Source organism: Lactuca sativa, chromosome 5, assembly GCF_002870075.4.
Source record: "Lactuca sativa cultivar Salinas chromosome 5, Lsat_Salinas_v11, whole genome shotgun sequence".
In the NCBI taxonomy this organism is placed as follows: Eukaryota; Viridiplantae; Streptophyta; class Magnoliopsida; order Asterales; family Asteraceae; genus Lactuca; species Lactuca sativa.
This window is the reverse complement of record NC_056627.2, coordinates 94,109,198-94,128,693: the sequence shown is the minus strand read 5'-3', so window position 1 is coordinate 94,128,693 and position 19,496 is coordinate 94,109,198. Positions and strand designations below refer to the sequence as shown.

The window sequence follows — 19,496 nt, the reverse complement described above, 5'->3', positions numbered from 1 at the left end:
CGGCCCTACTGATGGTATTGATGAGAGGTTGCGTGAGTTGATTGCGGCCGAGGTTACGAGGGGCATCCCTGACACTACCCCAGTCATCTTTGGGACGGTCAAGGAGGGCATGATGGAGATTATGGAGGAGAGACATAGAGCATTCAAGCCCGATATTTCTGCGGGCCAGGGTGGAGCTCAAACTCCCTCGTTTAGGTAGTTCAAGGCATGTGGAGCTCCGGCGTTTTTGGGGGTCAGGGATCCCATTGTGAGTAGACGTTGGGTGGCAAACATTAAGAATGCTCAGCGTACGAGTTCTTACCCGGAGGAGGCAAAGGTCGAATTTGCTTCCTGTATGCTGAGGGACAGGGCCCGAGATTGGGGGGTCGAGGTTACTAGTCAGATGGGAGCAGCCGGTGTGGCTGACATGACGTGGGTTGAGTTTGTTCGACGTTTGGATCAGGAGTTTGCACCGCCTATCGAGGTGCAACGGATGGTGAGAGAGTTTCATGATCTACAATAGACTATTGAGACTGTGGCGGAGATCACCACCATGTTTTGAGAGCGAGCTTTGCTGATCCCTCAGTATTCGACAGATGAGGACATGAGGAGGACCCGATATCACTCTATGCTGAGGGAGGACATTCGGGAGTTTGTGAGTTTTACAGGGTGCAAAACCCTGAATGAGATGGTTGAGAAGGCCCGTGAAAGGGAGATGGAGTTGGAGTCCCGCACGAAGCAGAAGACTGAGCAGGTACAAGCAGCGGGGACTCAAGCTAAGACGCCTAAGACCTCTGATTCTTCGAGTAAGGTCCAACAGGGTCGGGGCCGATGTGCCAAGTATGGAAGATTTCATAGTGGGGCTTGTCGGACAGCCGGGATGTCAGGAATCTACTCTTGTGGCCAACAAGGGCACTTAAGTAAGGATTGCCCCAAGAAGGGCTTGATATGTTTTCAATTTAACCAGACAGGTCATAAAAAGGCCGATTGTCCAAGGTTGCAGGGTGGAGGAGGAGGATCTGTGTCGGTGCCCGCGCCCGCCACTATGAGGATTACGGATGGCCGCCTTAAGGCGGAAGCTCCAACAGTGAAGAGCCGCACTTTCCAGCTGACTACCGAGGGGGCTCGGGCAGCACCAGACGTCGTGGCAGGGACCTTCTTGGTCAATGGTATGTCGGCCCATGTTTTGTTCGATTCGGGGACAACCCGATCTTTTCTGTCTCTTGCGCTTAGCAAGAAGTTCCGAGACGCACCGGGAACCCTAGATACCCCGCTCGAGGTGGAGATTGCAGATGACCGCACTGTGAGTGCTGCGAGGGTGTATCAAGACTGTGTTCTGAATGTGCATGGCGAGAGGTTCCGCGTTGATTTGGTCCCCATACCATTGCGAGGATTGAAGGTGATTATTGGGATGGACTGGCTGGGGACCAATGGGGCCATGATTAATTGCGAGCGGAAGATAGTCCGGGTTCGAACCCCAAGGGGGGAGAACTAGTTATCCACAGCGAGAGGGCCTTGCAGGGGTCGACCCTCTGTTCAGCAGCGAGGGCGAGGAGGTTTTTGCAGCAGGGTTGCATGGGATTTTTGGCCTATGTTTCAGATACGCGGGTAGAGGCAGTGTCAGATATCGATAGCGTGCCGGTGGTGAGGAACTTTCAGGACGTTTTCCCCGAAGAGTTACCCGGAGTGCCTTCGGAAAGACAGGTGGAGTTTCGTATCGATTTGGTACTAGGTGTCACCCCGATAGCGAAGGCACCATATCGGTTGGCGTCACCCGAGATGCAGGAATTGTCTGCACAGCTCAAAGAGCTACTAAATCGAGGGTTCATCCATCCGAGTAGTTCTCTGTGGGGAGCTCTGACCCTTTTCATGAAGAAGAAGGACGGGTCGCACCGGATGTGCATCGATTATAGGGAGCTGAATAAGCTGACGGTGAAGAACCGCTATCCCTTGCCTATAATTGATGACTTGTTTGACCAGCTCCAGGGGGAATCGTGGTTCTTTAAGATTGATCTTCGGTCAGGGTATCATCAGATGAGGATTCGGGATGAGGATGTACCGAAGACAGCTTTCAGGACTCGTTATGGGCATTACGAGCTCGTGGTGATGCCATTTGGGTTCACTAATGCTCCGGCCGCGTTCATGGATCTCATGAACCGAGTGTGCAGGCCGATGCTGGATCAGTCAGTGATTGTTTTTTATTGACAACATCCTGGTCTACTCTAAGACTAGGGAACAGCACGAGCAGCATTTGAGAGAAGTACTGGAGACCTTGAGGACGGAGAAGTTGTATGCGAAGTTCTCCAAATGTGAATTTTGGTTGCGGGAAGTGCAGTTTCTGGGTCATGTCATCAATCAATAGGGTATTTCGGTTGACCCAGCGAAGGTGGAGGCGGTGATACGATGGGAGGAACCGAGGAATGCCTCCAAGATTTGTAGCTTCTTGGGCTTAGCGGGTTATTATCGGAGATTTATCCAGGATTTCTCCAAGACTGCTGTGCCATTGACCCGTTTGACCAAGAAGAATGTGACCTTTCGATGAGGTGAGGACCAGCAGAGGGATTTCGAGACCCTGAGGCGGAGGTTATGTGAGGCTCCAATTCTAGTTCTGCCCAAGAGATTGGATGATTTAGTAGTGTATTGTGATGCATCTATTTCAGGGTTAGGTGCAGTACTGATGCAGAGGGGGCACGTGATCGCTTATGCCTCGAGACAGCTGAAGCCTCACGAGGCTAATTACCCCACGCATGATCTGGAATTGGAGGCAGTGGTGTTTGCCCTCAAGATATGGAAGCATTACTTGTATGGGGTGAAATTCATTGTGTATACCGATCATAAGAGTTTAAAGTATTTGATGGACCAACAGAACTTAAATATGCGACATACGAGATGGTTGGACGTGCTGAAGGACTATGACTGCGAGATACTATATCATCCAGGGAAGGCCAATGTGGTGGCCGATGCGTTGAGTCGCAAGGCGACGGGGTCGTCAATCAGAGGTATTTGTATGAGGGTGACGGTAAGCCCCCCTTGATTGACATGATTCGAGGGGCTCAGGTCGAGGGGGTAAAGAAAGAGAACTGGAAATTGGAAAGAATTCGGGGGCAGTATCCTTTGTTTGTTAAGGATAGTCGCGGCTTGTTGACGCAGTGTGGCCGAGTGTGGGTGCCGATGTCATGGGGAGTGAGGCAGAGACTGTTGGAGGAGGTGGATAAGTCCAAATTTTCTATACACCCAGGTGCAACAAAAATGTATAGGGACTTGAGGTTGGGCTATTGGTGGCCTTGCATGAAGCGAGAGGTCGACGGGTATGTGGAGCGGTGTTTGACCTGCAGGAAGGTCAAGGCTGAGCACCAGCAACCTCATGGCAAGGTTCAACCATTACCCATTCCCATGTGGAAGTGGGAAGAGATCACCGTGGATTTCGCCATGAAGCTACCGCGGACAGCGAGGGGAGTAGATGCCATATGGGTAATCGTGGATAGACTGACGAAGAGTGCCCACTTCATCCCGATCTCCGAGAGTATATCTGCAGAAAAGTTGGCGGACATTTATGTTCGAGAGGTGGTGGCTAGGCACGGAGTGCCGGTATCAGTGGTTTCAGATAGGGATGTTCGGTTTACATCCAGGTTTTGGAAGAAGTTTCATGAGGAACTGGGTACCCAGCTGCATTTTAGTACGACATATCATCCCCAGACCGACGGCCATAGTGAGAGAATGATCCAGACACTGGAGGACATGCTGCGGGCATGCGTGCTAGATTTCGGTGGAAGTTGGGATGCGTATCTCCCATTGGCAGAGTTTTTGTATAATAACAGATATCATGTCAGTATTGACCGAGCACCATTTGAGATGTTATATGGGCAGAGGTACAGGACCCCAGTGTGTTGGGACGAGGTTGGACATCGGGTTTTGGGGAGCACGGAGGTGGTACTCGAGACCACCGGATTGATTCAGCAGGTACGCGACCGGTTGCGGGTCAAGCAGAGTCGTCAGAAAAGTTATGCGGACCGACGGCGATCAGACCTCAAATTTCAGGAAGGGGACTTTTTCTTACCAAAGGTGTCGCCCTGGAAAGGGATTATTCGGTTCCGCAAGAGGGGTAAATTGGGGCCCCGGTTCATAGGTTCGTTCAGGATCATAGCCCGGGTAGGCAAGGTGGCATATCGATTAGAGCTTCAAGAGGAGCTTAGTCGGATTCACAACACCTTCCATGTATCCCAGCTTCGAAAGTGTGTTGCCGACGAGTCCTCAGTCATACCCTTGGACGACATTCAGTTGGATGGGAGCCTGAATTATGTCGAAAGACCAGTTGCGATTTTGGACAGGACGATGAAGAAGCTCCGAAATAAAGAAGTGAAGTTGGTAAAGGTGCAATGGCAGTACCGAAGAGGTTCCGAAATGGACCTGGGAATCGGAAGATGAAATGCGAGGTTTCTACCCGGAGTTGTTTGGACCAGCAGGCTTCGAGGACGAAGCCTAATTCAAGTGGGGGAGAGTTGTAACACCCTGATCCTCAGCTTGAAGGAAGGACTTGGTGAAAAGAACCCTTGAGGAAAGCAAGCTAAAAGGAAGAAAAGAACTCGTGGGAATTCAAGATCTTCATCTGTGAAGCACTCCCTGAAGGCAGTTGAGTTGGGGCAGCTCGTGGGGTATATTCAATGTGTCAGTTCAACATTCGTGTCAGGTGAGTCTTCTCACCATACCTATGGGTCTAAGGCACCAAGGCCGGCCCATTATGTGATTATGGTAAATGTGATAGATATTCTGTGTTTATTATGATATGTGATTGCATGTTGTATAAAGACCCCGGGGGAGCCCGTGACATTGGATGTAAGACCATGTAGGTTAGCCCATGGCAGTCCTAGGTGAAGCCCATGTGAGGTATCCCATGGCATTGGGTGTACGACAATGTGGGGGAGCCCATGGCGGCCCTAGGTAAAGACCATGTGGGGTAGCCCATGGCACTATTACAGATTTTATGTATGCATGGCTTATGTGTTATGTGTGTAGCTTTTTGGCTATCAGGATATGTGATGTGTGGATTGTGTGTAGTATGCTCTGAAAAACTCACTAAGCATTTCGCTTATAGGTTGTTGATTGTTGCAGGTACTTCGGAGGCTAAGGGCAAATGCAAGGCGTGATGACGTGGCGTGTACTCTACCTCTCTTTTGGTTGTTTTGGGACTCTCTAATGTTTTCAGAAAAAGACAACAATGATGTAATAACTGTGAATTGGGAACAAATGTTTTGGAAACCTATGGAATGTGTAATCGGTTTGATTAATTAAAATGAAAAAATTTCCTTTGTAAAAATTTGGGTCGTTACACGAAAGGTCATATTTCCTTAGAAGTATTCCAATAAACTAATAATTAAGGAAAAGCTCACTCCCTGCAGGATATGATCTCTCGAGTATCAAGCAAAATGCATTTAACACATTATTTCTAGTTTTGGTTTATTTTATTCAAAACCTTTCTATTTAGCCTGTAAAATTAGTAGCTCCACCATATATAACAAACTAAACTGAAACCCCAACTAAAAAATCCCACATAATTACTTCACCTTGAACGACTCCACCACATTGGCATGTGCTTCATATTTGGTGGTTTTAACATATAAATCCCTTGATTGATTAAATTAATTTCTCAATGTTAGTAGCTTCCATCACTTTCCTCTTTCAGAGGAAGCCTAGTTCATTCCAACAAGTCTGAACCTCTGCGACATCAATAGTGGCTTCCTTAATCTTCAAATTCCCAATTGAATTTTTTGAAACTGCCAAACACAAATGGAGTAGATTCATAAAACCCACCATAAACATAAAATATAGAAACAAAAAAAGAGGTCATTAATAGGATAATAAGATGGTAGATTTGAGATTTATAGGAGGGAAAGCTGTAGTGTAAGATCTATATTGACTCAATCATTTATAAATAAACAATATAACAGAAGTCCTAAAAATAGTTCAACCAGGATAATGCATCATCTAGTAGCCTGAATGTATAAGCATCATTGTCAACAGGAGCAATAGCTCCATACCCTTAAAATAGGTAAGCCCCATAAAATAGACATCATAAGAAGATAGCATACATTTTCTGCATGTGTGAGCTCTTGAGATTCATCATCAGATTATCTGTTTTTCCTTGCCAAACAACCCACAAGCTTATAGATTTATCCTGGAAACATCTGTAAAAGGATAAAATGGAACAATCAAGATAAGTTTTCCTACTTTATGAAAATTAGGTGTAATTACACAAATGGAAAGAAAATGATAAAAAAGGATTAGAAATCATACCACAAGGGAATCATTACAAGGAAACTGAAAGTGAGTCAACCTGAAATCGTGAAGAAAAACAATGAAATTATGAAATTGTGAAGAAAAAACTTACCTAGCCAAGAAATTGTGAAATAACTGAGAGAGTGGTGCAATATAAAACATATTTAATGTTGACTGATTCAATCAACTTGAAGGTAAGGAATGATTGATTCAACTTTGACCGATTCAGTTGGGATAATATAATTGGGTGACTCACAAAAATAAAAGTAGCTAGGATAATATAACTGGGCAGCTGCTTTCATCCTGCAATAACCATATTCACAATATAAACATAATACATGCTATAGAATATATATAATTTTCTAAAAAACAAATAAACCGTTTATACTCAAAAGCTTAAATTATAGTGGTTTTTCTTGGTTGTAATCCTTTGTTATAGATATATATGAGTAAGTGTCAAATTATAACGATGTATAGAGATCACTTAACATACTTATATGATGGAGAACTACATGCTTTTCTTATTTGACAACTGGTTACTCCATTTCTTCATAGCCTTTCCATAAACCCCAAAACATAATGGAATCATTTTACCTATCCCCATATCCACATATAAGCATCTGTAGGATTTAAAAAAAAAAAAAAGAAGAAAAAAAATGATAATAATAAATAAATAATTGTAAAATTCACAAAAAAAAAAACCATTCGAACTTACCTTTAAATAATACGGAAATGGAATTGAAAATTACTGCAAAAACATTGTTTAAAGGTCACATGGAAATCTTTAGCTAGGAAGCAGAGATGTTAGCAGATTTGTGTGCGGAGGTCTGTGATGAATCACAGTCAAAAGAAATATTGATGGGTGTAAACGGCGGCCATCCTCTTCATCTTCTATCACAGAGAAATTGAGGGAGGGGATAGCGAACCCTAGAAGGTCGCCGACTACAGTAAAGAGGTTTAGAGAGAAATAGAGAATTACATGAAATTCAGATTTGAAAATTTCAAATTTGAATATGTGGTTGAGAGAATGAAATCCAATTTCAAATTTTGAATCCCATTGTGAGTGTAGTATGTGATTGAGGTTTTGAAATGCCTTTGTTGATACATGTCAGAGAAAGAGCAAAATAGTGATGTTTATGGCTTTTTGAGCAATAGACGGAGATGAGAGCGAAACAGAGAAATTACTCCTAAAAAAACCCAACAAATCAAACATTAACTTAAATTGATTCCAAAATAAAAAACAAACAAATGGAAATAAGAAAGAACAAAAATTAAACCTTTTTACAGGGGAGAGGAAGAATCTAAAAGAGAGGGGAAGTGGTAGGGGTACAAATGATTTTGATCGAGGGTGGTGGTGGTGTAGGGGAGAAGGGGATACAGATGCGATGAATGTGACCTGGAGACGGAGACGATAGTGAAAATGGAATATACGATCTAGGGTTTTGGAGTGGTTGTGAAGTGTGATCAGGTTTGTGGAATTGGAGGAGCACATCAGTATAATATAGAAGGAGATAGTAGAGATAGGGGCCGAGAATAATGGGAGTTTGGTATTTAAATAATCCATTAAATCACGGTTGGATAAGAACTCAAATCATTGCCTTGACTTTTTCAGCCCAATTAACTGTTAGAGAATAGGGGTTATAATCTTAAAATTCAACATCTGTGGTAAATGCTTATTAAGGTATATATATATATATATATATATATATATATATATATATATATATATATATATATATATATATATATATATATATATATATATATATATATATATATATATATATATATATATATATATATATATATATATATATATATATATATATATATATATATATATATAGGGAAAAGGGAATATACATTATAGCCCCACCTAAGCTTAGGTACAAAACCCTCTAAAATGACGTCGTTTTAAAACTTAAATACCATCCCGTCGCATTTTCTTCCTCTGAATAGTAATAACCATTATTTCATCTGTTCCCAACATCAAGAACACAATCAGCCCTTCCTTCTTTCATATCAAGATTACAACATTAATCGTGAATCCCCAGCTTAAACCGTTAATCGAGAATTCCCATATCGTCATCTTTACCAATCAAACATCTTCCCTCTTTCTCTTCATTGACTGATAGTTTTAGTTGATTAAAATCAAATCACTCAATTTTTTCATTTCATTTGATGTTCGTTAACCTAATTGCACCACCATGGATGAAGAATACGATGTGATAGTACTCGGCACCGGTCTCAAGGAATGCATCATCAGTGGTCTCCTCTCCGTCGATGGCCTCAAAGTACGTCTTTCTCCAAATCATTTGTTGTGCGTATATATCTTGGAATGTATGTATGTATGTATATGTGTTCAATTTCTCATACTGAGATGCATTTTGTGATTGAAATGATCAAATCAATTTCATTAATCTCGATCCTGCTATTCGTTGTTTGAAATTTTGATTCCGATTATTTAGATCGTACTTTTTACTGCTGCAAATTGATGCTGTGTTCTGGTGCTCCAGTCCGTGGTATGAATTCATTTTCTGCTCCGATAAATTTTATTCTGTAATTGCTTTCAGCTGCAATTAGTATGTATATCGAGATTCAGCCTATTTTGATTACGTTCCTGTTCATGAAAACGCCTTTTTTGGAAGTTCGTCTTAACATAATAACGATGGTAACAAAATTAGACACAACGAAATCTAATGGCAAAACTAAAAGCTCATAATATACGAGCCTACTTGTTCCTCAAGCTCTTCATGTTGAAATTCGTGCTAACCAGTAATTAGACTCCATCGGCCTAGTATGCCGAAGCGTTTTGCGGCAAAAAATTAATGATTGAGTGAGAATGATTCTCCATTCTAAATATTTTTTATTTTCTCAATTGAACTTTTATATATATACACACACACACACACATATATATATATATATATATATATATATATATATATATATATATCACATAATAAACTTATTATTGAATATATACAATATTTTTCTTTTTCCCGGTTATTATATTCGAATAAAAGAAAGTAGTCGCATTCACTTTATACATGTATACTTATATCAACTATATCAGCTTCAACCAACCCAAAATCATTTTCTCTACAGTAACTTATGTGTTGGTGATTTTGCATCATCAATGTGTATTTAAGTGTAATGGATTGACTTGTTGACTAAAAATCAATCTTGATGAATATTAAACAAGTAAGGAAGGTGCGGAGTGCACACTTATTTGAGTTTATTCAAGATTCAAAGTAGACTGTCATTTTGGGGCGAAGCCCCTAAACGAACGGGGGTCCGGGGGCAGCGCCCCTAGGAGCGGGGTCCAAGGGGCAACAGCCCCTGGCGGGGTCGAAGGGGCAGAGCCCCTGGCTTTTTCTATAAATGCCTTAGAAATCTGAATTTTCTATAAATGAACCCGGTTTTTTTTACTTCGTTTTAACCCTTTTTAATGATCCGGTTTTAGTGATAGTTTGTGACTGTTATAAACCGTTTTGACAGTTGCAGTAGTTTTTGGACAAAGAAAACTGCCTTGACAGTTTTCAGACAAATGATATACATAATCATTCTTTGGTTATTATTATCCTGGTAGAAGAACAATCACGAAATCATAACTTCATATTCTCTATTCTAGAAACTCTTCTGAGTCTTATCCGATTAAAGGTTGGGAGTACCACCCAAATACTTTAAGCTGAAAGTGTTTAACACGATTCTTAGGATTTCCATGTCTTTCCATACCCCAATTTTCTAACAAAGATTAAAGTATTTCTGTGATCATGGCAAGTGGCGATTCTGTGAAGATATGACAAGCAAGTTTGAAAAATTGAACAAGTTTGAAGGACAAGATTTCCGTAGATGGCAAAAGAAGATGCACTTTCTCCTTACCACTCTGAAAGTGGTATATGTTCATGCAAAAGCATAAATATTTTACGTAAATGCGAAAAAAGATTTTCTCTTATAAAAATCAACCACAAGTACTATAAAGATTAAATTTATTAGCAATAAATTAAAGATAATAAATTTATATTGGATTGTGTTATGACAATATATATATATATATATATATATATATATATATATATATATATATATATATATATATATATATATATATAGGGTGAGGTTCAATAGAGAACCATAATTAACCAAGGAACCATTTTTTTTTTTTTTTTTTAACTTTTACAACTTATTTTTTATCAAAAAAAAAACAAAAAATACAGAAATTCATAACTTTTTATCATTTTTCCAATGATATCAAAGTCGATTTTTTTTACGTCAAATTCACAATGTGAATCTTTGAAAATTCACAATGTGAATCCGAAAAATATTTTTCACATTCACAATGTTAATATATAAATTTAGATATTTTTAAATATTTTTTTCGATAAAGAATAAGCTCTAGAAATTGAAAAAAATATTTGGTTCCTATATATATATATATATATATATATATATATATATATATATATATATATATATATATATATATATATATATATATATATATAACAATAACTTTAGGTGGGCGTTAAAAACAAAATTTGGCCCAAAAAACTAATAAATAAAAAGAAGATAACTTTGGGAGGGTGTCTATAGGTGTACAAAAAATAAAGAAAATTTGCCCAAAAACTAATAAATAAAGAAAAACGTTTTTCCTTTTAGCCATAAAAATGTAATATATTTTTTCACTAGGTTATAACCCGTGGAAACCACGGTTAAGAAAAAAAATTATATACATATAAAGGGCTAGTATCAAAGTAACATTTTGGGCAGCCATTGACTATGTAAATATAAAACAAAGATAAATATGTCGATTTAGAATATCAGTAAAAACATTAAAAAAAATGTTGTTTTTTACATATAAAACCAGTCAAAAAATGGCGCTTGTTACAATCGAAAATAATAATAACAATATATTTTAACAGCAACATAATTTCCATTAAAACAATAATAGAGCACACATGACACAACTACACATAAACAGAAATAAAAACCTAATTTCGCTTAAAACAATGACAACAATATTAAAAATATATGCAATACTTAGTTAAATGTATTTATTAATAAAAAATTAAAATAGATTTTGTATAACAGGTTGGAATAGTTTGTAATTTTGTATAACACATTTGAAGAGTTTGTGACAAATTTTGTCCAAAATGTAAATTTGATTCCACATATCGACCAAACTTTTTAGAAAAAATCGGATAACCATCTAAGATCACTTGACATACACACATTACATTCACTACCTATCATGTATGTAACTTTTCATGAGCAAGCAAAATTTCCAAAACTAATGTCAAGCTTACAATTTCTTATTTCTTAATAGAAAAGTATAATTTGTTTTTTAAACTTGAGATAAAATTCCAAATATCTTTTTTTAGATGCAAGCAATACTCATCAAATGCCAATTTAACAATTCCCAAATGCAAAACTTTCTTTGAGAATGACCCAAATGCAAGACAATAATCATCAAAAAACATGAAGGCAAATTAAGAATATTTTTAACCGAGCTTTGTAAAATTAATGATTAGGTACTTAAGCTTATTGTTGAGAGTGCAAGGGCGTTTTTGTAATATGTGATTGCTTCAACAACCTGATGCAAAATCATAAAAAAATTCAACACATTAAAATGGAATTACATCAAACCAAAGTAAATAAAATGTTATAAACCATTCAATCAAAAAGATGGGTGACGAAAATAGTAGCAATGGCTCAAAGCATCCTACCTTGGAGCAATTAATCATAGACAAAACTAAGAATAGTAAGTTGTGTCTTGGCTCCCCAAGCTTCTTTTTTGCCTACTTTTGGTTCTGCCATGGCCTTTTGTAAGACTATTTATTTCATTTGCATCTTATTTATAAAAGTCTACCGAATTATATCAATATCATGGAAATACAATGTAGTCTTCATTGCTATTGGGCATAAAAAATGAAAGTACAATGCTATAGTTGAGTAATACTTTCAAACTATGATATTATAATACATATAAATAAAAGTAGAACATTATGATGTACAAATAATGAAATTGCATTGCTATTTCCTCTATTTAAAGAAATGATAAAAATATGTTAAAATTTAACACCTAAAATTTGAAGTTATAAAACACAAGGCTCTATATAAAGAGCCAAATGCAAGTGGTATTTTCATAGGTAATGCACTGCAGAATATGATTGATCTTTCAAAGCAGAATGTGTTACTAAATTAAAATTTATCAAAATTAAAATAAATAATAAAGTTGAAATAGATTTTCAGTGGGAGGTTAGAACCTTGAACTCTAGTATGAGGATAATATTTATAAGTTCAAAAAATATGAAAATAAATCAAACAAAATTAGTGGGGATTTATTCCAACAAAATAGGAATCGTATATTGATTAAGATGAACAATGAGTACTTGCATTTTTTGAATAATTATTCGAATAAAGGTTTCCTAATATATCGGCATTAACAAACATGTTTAAATGGCATTTCGAATATCATGGATGATTTAGATGCATTGGAAAATCATTTTATATTAATTTAATGGCTGATTTTCAGGGATTGTAAAATCTTTTTTGAATTCGATACACATCAGGAGGGTAGAATGGTAATTTTGATGGAAATGCAACATCCGGGAAGCAATTAAGAGGGGGTATAACAGTTGGCGATTGTAATATCATAGTTGATTTTATGTGATTGTAAAATATTGTTTGAATTCGAAACAATGAGGAGGGTATAATGGTAATTCGGTTGGAAAAAGAGCATGCGGGAAGAAAATACGAGGATAATATAATACATGGCATTAAAAGGATCATGAGGGAAAAAATAAGGAGTAGTTGGTTTATAAATCATGACATAAACATCAATTTTCCTTAACAAATTTGTTGCCAGTGGTACAATTTAAGGATATATTCATATTTTGAATGCAAGTAATATGTAGGCGCATATTATAGTTAAAAAAAAAAAGCACATCTTGGACTTGTAATTGCACTCTTATTCTCAAACGATTCAAGATTTGTTTATTTTTTTAATATATATTCTATAAATTCAGGGTATTATACTGTTTTTGCAAGTTTATTACTTAATTATTCCATTTTTTCCATACAATAAGTACATATATAGTGCATACATACACTAACACAAACACACAAATTATAGCAATGTGCTTTGAAAGTAAATTGCTATAAGTTTTTTTAGAAAAATTACAAATAGGGTACAGACATACACAGACACAATACACATATACATCATAATTTTTTTTTTCAGAAAAATTATGAATGCAGAGTCGCAAAAATAGAATTTTTTTTCGCAGACACAATAAACATACACATCAGAATTTTTTTCAAAAAACTTACAAATAAGTAGTCACATATTGTGTTATCAGTTTTAAGGGCTAACCAATCAAAATGACTGTTATACCCCTGCCACATACCCCACATATGTACCATCCAACCGTGCTCAAAAGATTATACAATCTTTTGACTATTATATGCATTTAGCAATTTTGTGGACAGTGTCTGTATGATGAAATCAAGGAAGAATGGAATGGAATGAAGCAAATGTAACAAAAAAAACTAATCTTTAATTATAGAAGAAGAATGAATTTGAAACTGAACAACACTCCAAGATGATATAAACAAATGAATAACACACAACCGAAAAATAAAAAATAATTACCTTACTGAAATAAATCTTCAAAGCTATGCAAAAACCAAATGGAGTTGCTGCCTCATTGAGGCAGAAATCGAAAGCAGTGTAAACTCTTGTTCAGTTAAAGAAATATATAATGCTTTATGTACAAAAATGTAAGAATGATCTACAGTGTTGTTGAAAATCAGAACCTCTGATATCAAAATAAATGATATTTGAACCTATGAAATGAGAAAACATCACAGTCGAACCTTTGAATAAAAAAATATGATGAAAAATCAAATACCAAAACGAAATTTTACCTTGTCACCAGATTCCGGCGATAGAAAGAGTGCTGGTAGTTTATATATATATATATATATATATATATATATATATATATATATATATATATATATATATATATATATATATATATATATATATATATATATATATATATATATATATATATATATATATAGAGAGAGAGAGAGAGAGAGAGAGAGAGGGATGGATGGAGAAAACTAATGGTCATAGTGAGGTAATCTTGGAGGTGCGGTGGTATGTTGGTTGTCTCAAAAAAAAACACAGAGATATGGGCGGTGACAGTGGAATTAGGTAGAGGAGATCAAATAGTTTTGAGAGAGAGAGAGAGAGAGAGAGAGAGTCTGGTTTAGCTTAAGAAGAAGGAACATAATCGAATGATATTGGGAGGCGGTGATTTGCAAAGATTTAAGGTGCAAAGGGGACTGAGTTATATTAAATTAAATCCAATCCAAAATAATGAGTGCTGATTTTAAGGAATTTCCAATTATTATTCCTGATTTATAGCTTTCTTAGTTGGAAAGTCATCATCAAATTTGAGCGGGAATATGAAATAAGAGTTTAGGAGAAAACGCCAAGTGGCAAAGACAAGGCTTAGAAGACTGCCACATGTCATTTAGGGGAGGCAATTATTAGGAATGAAGATTTAATTTTGTTTTGTAGCAAGTGCTACAGTTTGGTCAAAGTCAATGAAGTGAACACAACTAAATGTTCTGAGTGTATTAAACAAAACAAAACACCATTTACAACACTGAATTTTAACCGGACCAACGGATAGGTATCATAGCTACTCCAATTTTTTGAAAAATGTAATGACTGGTCAATAATCAATTGTCCAAACAAGGCACTTAAATTTTGGTACACTTTGTGTAAAAAATGTAAGCATGATGAAATTACGAAGTACATTGCCTATATTTGTAAAAATAGTAAAATACATTGCTAATTTCTGCACTTTACCTTCTCTTTGTTGCTTTTAACACGGGCATTTGGAACAAGCACCGGCCATGTAGGTAACACAAATGGGATCACAGAACCAACACTTTGACCGTGGTCAATCGGTTTACAATCAAAATACAGCCTTCTATTCAGAATATTATACGACACAATACGCCGAGGATCCATGCAAATCAAATACACAACATTTGGATTCAACGGATGAAACGATAAAGGAAGAAACCATCCGTCCAACAACCAATTACTCAATTCCAGATCATTAGAATGAAGGTCATTACGTCTCACCTTAAACTCACAACACCATTCTCCTTTCTCATAATCCTTCATAGACCACATGCTGAACAAATAGAACTGCTTGCGACCATGAGCCACCTCAAAATAACGAAGGGTCCCTTGGCTCTCACCACATAATTGACAAGCTCCCATGTAGTTACGCCCACTTTTGAGATCTCTGTCATTTGGGAGTGAAATTAGGCGAACAGATTTTGGATCTTTGTCAGGATCAAACGCAAGCAGGCCATCAATCCCCTCATCATAACTAACTTCCCAATGGAGAGCCCCATAACAATAGAATGGGCCATCGGACAGTCCCTGCAGTTGGATAGGAATAGGGCAAGGTAGCTTGTAGGAGATCCATTTGCCCGTTTCGGATGAAAAAATCTCTAAATTTAGATAATTCGATTCAAAAAGTTTTAACATCACAACTATATAACTAGTAAGCATATGATCTTCATTAACCCTAGTAATAAGCCCTTCCTTGAAGAACTCGTGATACTTGGGTCCACGTCTAGGTAAAGTGATCCATTGTCGAGTGAGTGGATCACAGATGTAGTAATCAAATGGTGTTGGCGAACGCCAGCAACACAAAACCAAACCATTACTCATAGATAAAACCCTAAACTGATCGTATAGTAATTGTTCTTCAGGGGTAGAAAGGAAAAGAACAGAGAATTCGGACGAACTGTGGATTTCAGTACCAAGACGATTAACAAACTCCTTGAAGTTCGGTAGCCAAGTGTACCTATACAAGATTCTGAGAGGCCGCGAGGATGAATTGAGAATGGAGTAATAGAATCGGCAGAAGGAAGGGTGGGAAATTAGGGTTTGCCAATGCTTGCACACACTTTTAAAACTAAAAATAGATTTCACGGGTAATCTAGCAAGAATTTCTATAAGCAACGAATCAGGAAAGTTTCGAATATCATACCAAAACAATTCTTTTGTGTTTCTGGAAATATTGTTGCTGCACAATTTGGTTCTCATCGCCATCATCATCGTTGTATTGACTGCTTGTATTGCTGTTATCGTCGTATTCCATGCACAGCTGTGAGGTGGGTTTAGTAAAAGAAACCCAAAACCCCACTTACTTAGGTAATTTTCGTATGTTTAATACATTTGAGGTGGGTTTAACAGGGATTCAATGGATTGCGCAACAAGGCTCCATTAATCAACCGACTTATTTAATAGGCTACTTTAATGTTTCAATATATCTTTTTTTTTTAAATATTTACTTATAAGAAGTATATTTATAAAAAATAATTAAAATTTTATAATAAAACTTAAAATTATTAATCAATTATTTTAAATAAATTATTAGTTAAGAGATATTTTTTTTATTTATATAAAATTATAATTGTTGATTTAAAAACTTTTGTCTGATCTATGCACCTTCTGAATGGACAATCAGTGTTGCTGGTATGGATATCCATTGTGAAACACAAAGGTTTTGTCGGGGTTGGATTTATTGAGCTCATTATTGACTAGTTGTTCCCCGGTATTGGATTTGTAGAGGTTGTGAAGGTCTTCTAGTCACGTGAGATCGGTTTTTGATAGGGCTAGTACCGATGCCTCTTCGATTCAACTAAGGGTGTCGACGGCGACTTTTTATTTCTTTAGTTTATAGAAAATTTGAAAATCAAACCCAATGAGTTCCGAGGCCCACTTGTACTGTTCTGGTGTCTGGACAACTTTTGAGAGCAAGTGCTTCAAACTCTTTTGATCTGTGAAGATCTAGAACTGTCTTCCTAGAATGTATTGTCTCCATTTCTTTACTACCTCAGTCATAGAAAATAGTTAGCATACATAGGTGGAAGCTACCTGCATGCGAGGCCCCATTTTCTTGTTGAAGAATGATATGGGTTTATCATTGTGAGAAAAAACTACCCCTATCGCCACATTAGATGCATCCGTAGTGACATCAAAAACAACATCGAAATTAGGGAAGATAGGAAATGCTAATTATGACATTGCTTCCTTGAGGGCAATGAAAGATTGTTGAGCTTCTTTGAACCATTCAAATTGCCTATTTTTCAGTATATCATTGAGTGCAGCGGCGATGTGAGCATAGTCGCGCACGAAGCAACGGTAGTACCTTATTAGGCCGAGAAACGCTCTCAAGGTTGTGAACGATGCTGGTGGTGGCCATGCTTGGATGGTGTTTACTTTATCTGGATCGACAACAACTCCTGTTGATGATATTACATGTCCCAAGTAATCAATGGTTGGGGCTCTGAAAGTACACTTGGACTGTTTTTCATAAAAGTGTTTCTAAGCCAATGTTTCAAGGACATATCAGAGGTGGGCATAATGTTCTTCTGTGGAAGAGCTATAAGCCAGAATATCATCGAAGAAAACTAATACATAGCGGCGTAGAACGGGTCAAAAAAGATCATTCATGGTTGCCCAGAACGTACAGGGCACATTTGACAAGCTATACGACATTACGAGAAATCAGTAATGTCCATCAGTTGTGCAAAAATGTGTCTTATGAATGTAGGTTGGCGTCACTCAAATCTGGTGGCACCCTACTCTTAGGTTAATTTTTTAGAAGATAGAAGTTCCATGCAATTCGTCCAGTAATTCCTCTACCATAGGAACAGGGAAACGATCTTTGATGTTGATTGAATTTAGGGCTCTGTAGTCGACAATGAAGCGCCATGTTCCTTCCTCCTTTTAATGAGTAATACCGGTGAGGAGTACAGACTTTGACTTGGTTTGATAACGCCTTCCGAAAGCATCTTAGAAATAAGGTTTGTCATTACATGCTTTTGGTAATAAGGGTACCTATATAGTTTAACATTAATTGGGTCTGTTGCTTTTTCGGTGGGAATATGATGGTCTTGGGAGCATGGAAGTGGTAGAGTGTTTGGGTTGACAAAGATGGAGTTGTATTGTTGTAAAAGGTGGTCAATAGTTGGGTTATGGTGAATATTTTGTGAAGACGTATTAGGTAGTGGGTTTGGTTCACAATTAAAATAGAGGGTGTGGAAGGAGGCAACATTTTCATTGTGATTTAGAGTTTTCAGGTTGAATTTGGACACAAATGTGGAGTGTTTGGAGCGATAATAACCCAAAGAGAGCTTGAATCGAGACACAATGTGAGGTTGAATAATATTATGTGTACTACCACAGTCGATGAGGATTGTTACTGGTTGTTGTTTATTTGACCGGTGATTCGGAGTGTTTGGGGAGATGATAACCTAAAGAAAGTTGTTGTGGACAGAGAGAAAAATTATTGTTGGTCTGCTGGTGGTGAGTTAGTCATGGAAGTGCTTTGGGGGGGGTGTACTTGTCCCCTGGTGCATACTTCTTACGAAATAAGAAGCAAATCCATTCTGCTCTACATTTTTGCAGTGCTTCTAGTGATAAACGTGTAAAGGGTAGCGGTTTGAGAGTAGGTAGGATGTTGGGGTTAGGCTTAGCAGTCGTGGTTATTGAGGTAATGGTTGTAGTGTGGGTAGTGTTTGTAATTAGTGAATACGACTGAGTATAGTAGGTGGGGTTGGAGTAAGGTTGTTGTAGTGTGTAGCGATTTTTTTGGGCATGTGTAGTTTGTCTTCAACCAGTTTAGCAAGCCCGCAAGCCTGGTGAAGTGTTGTGGGGTGAAGAATTGCCAATTCGTTTTGTATGTTGGCCTACAATCCTATTATGAAGGAATTGAGGAACGCTTCATTGTTTAATCATGTGATACAGTTGCTTATTTTTTTCAAATTCCGTCTGGTAGGTCGCCATTGATGAATTTGCTTGATTTTAAATAAGGGTGCTTGGTGATTTTCATATATCGAAGGGCCAAAACGAAGCTCCAAAGAACTCTGGCCAAGTGTTGAGTAAATTTGTGTTAGGCAAATGTTGGTACAAACCTAACACATCTCCAGTAAAGTAAAAGACAGATAGTGATATTCTTTGTAAAAGGGCAATGCCGTAATATTGAAAATAGTTATTTGCTTGAAATAACCAATCCAATGGGTTCGTTCCATAAAATATGTACAGAAGGATTTTGGGTGGTCGTGGGTTGTAATTTGGTGGTGGTGGTGGATGTAACAGATGGTTGTGATTATTGGAGGCGAGGAGGTTG

At 37.5% G+C, this 19,496-nt stretch overlaps 2 protein-coding genes and 1 long non-coding RNA gene across 4 annotated transcripts; 1 reads left to right on the top strand and 2 right to left on the bottom strand.

Moving 5' to 3' along the window:
* The first annotated feature begins 667 nt into the window (after positions 1–667).
* LOC128134171 (uncharacterized) lies at positions 668–1,474 on the top strand. The gene has a single exon (XM_052771646.1). The coding sequence runs from the start codon at positions 668–670 to the stop codon at positions 1,472–1,474; it is 807 nt and encodes a 268-aa protein (XP_052627606.1).
* Positions 1,475–5,302: 3,828 nt separating this feature from the next.
* On the bottom strand, positions 5,303–7,785 carry LOC122198238 (uncharacterized). 2 transcript variants are annotated; one of them, XR_006192266.2, is made up of 6 exons: positions 6,968–7,785; positions 6,746–6,872; positions 6,509–6,555; positions 6,271–6,310; positions 6,066–6,161; positions 5,303–5,750 (listed from the first exon to the last, which is right to left on the bottom strand). It is a non-coding gene; the product is annotated as an uncharacterized LOC122198238 (long non-coding RNA). The 2 variants fall into 2 exon arrangements; XR_006192267.2 differs by having other exon boundaries at positions 6,271–6,555; positions 6,968–7,439; positions 7,530–7,784.
* Positions 7,786–11,751: 3,966 nt separating this feature from the next.
* LOC111900795 (F-box protein At5g49610) lies at positions 11,752–16,566 on the bottom strand. The gene is made up of 2 exons (XM_023896677.2): positions 15,146–16,566; positions 11,752–11,848 (listed from the first exon to the last, which is right to left on the bottom strand). The coding sequence occupies exons 1-2, from the start codon at positions 16,415–16,417 to the stop codon at positions 11,783–11,785; spliced, it is 1,338 nt and encodes a 445-aa protein (XP_023752445.1). The 5' UTR covers positions 16,418–16,566; the 3' UTR covers positions 11,752–11,782.
* Positions 16,567–19,496: the final 2,930 nt, after the last annotated feature.

What these genes read in the sequence shown, in the direction of transcription:
- LOC111900795 (XM_023896677.2), bottom strand. Translation starts at nt 16,417, where the DNA reads ATGATGATGGCGATGAGAACCAAATTGTGCAGCAACAATATTTCCAGA. An exon ending in TTAAAAGCAACAAAGAGAAG is followed by an intron (nt 11,849 to 15,145) that starts GTAAAGTGCAGA and finishes ATTTTGCATCAG; the next exon opens with GTTGTTGAAGCAATCACATA.
- LOC128134171 (XM_052771646.1), top strand. Translation starts at nt 668, where the DNA reads ATGGTTGAGAAGGCCCGTGAAAGGGAGATGGAGTTGGAGTCCCGCACG.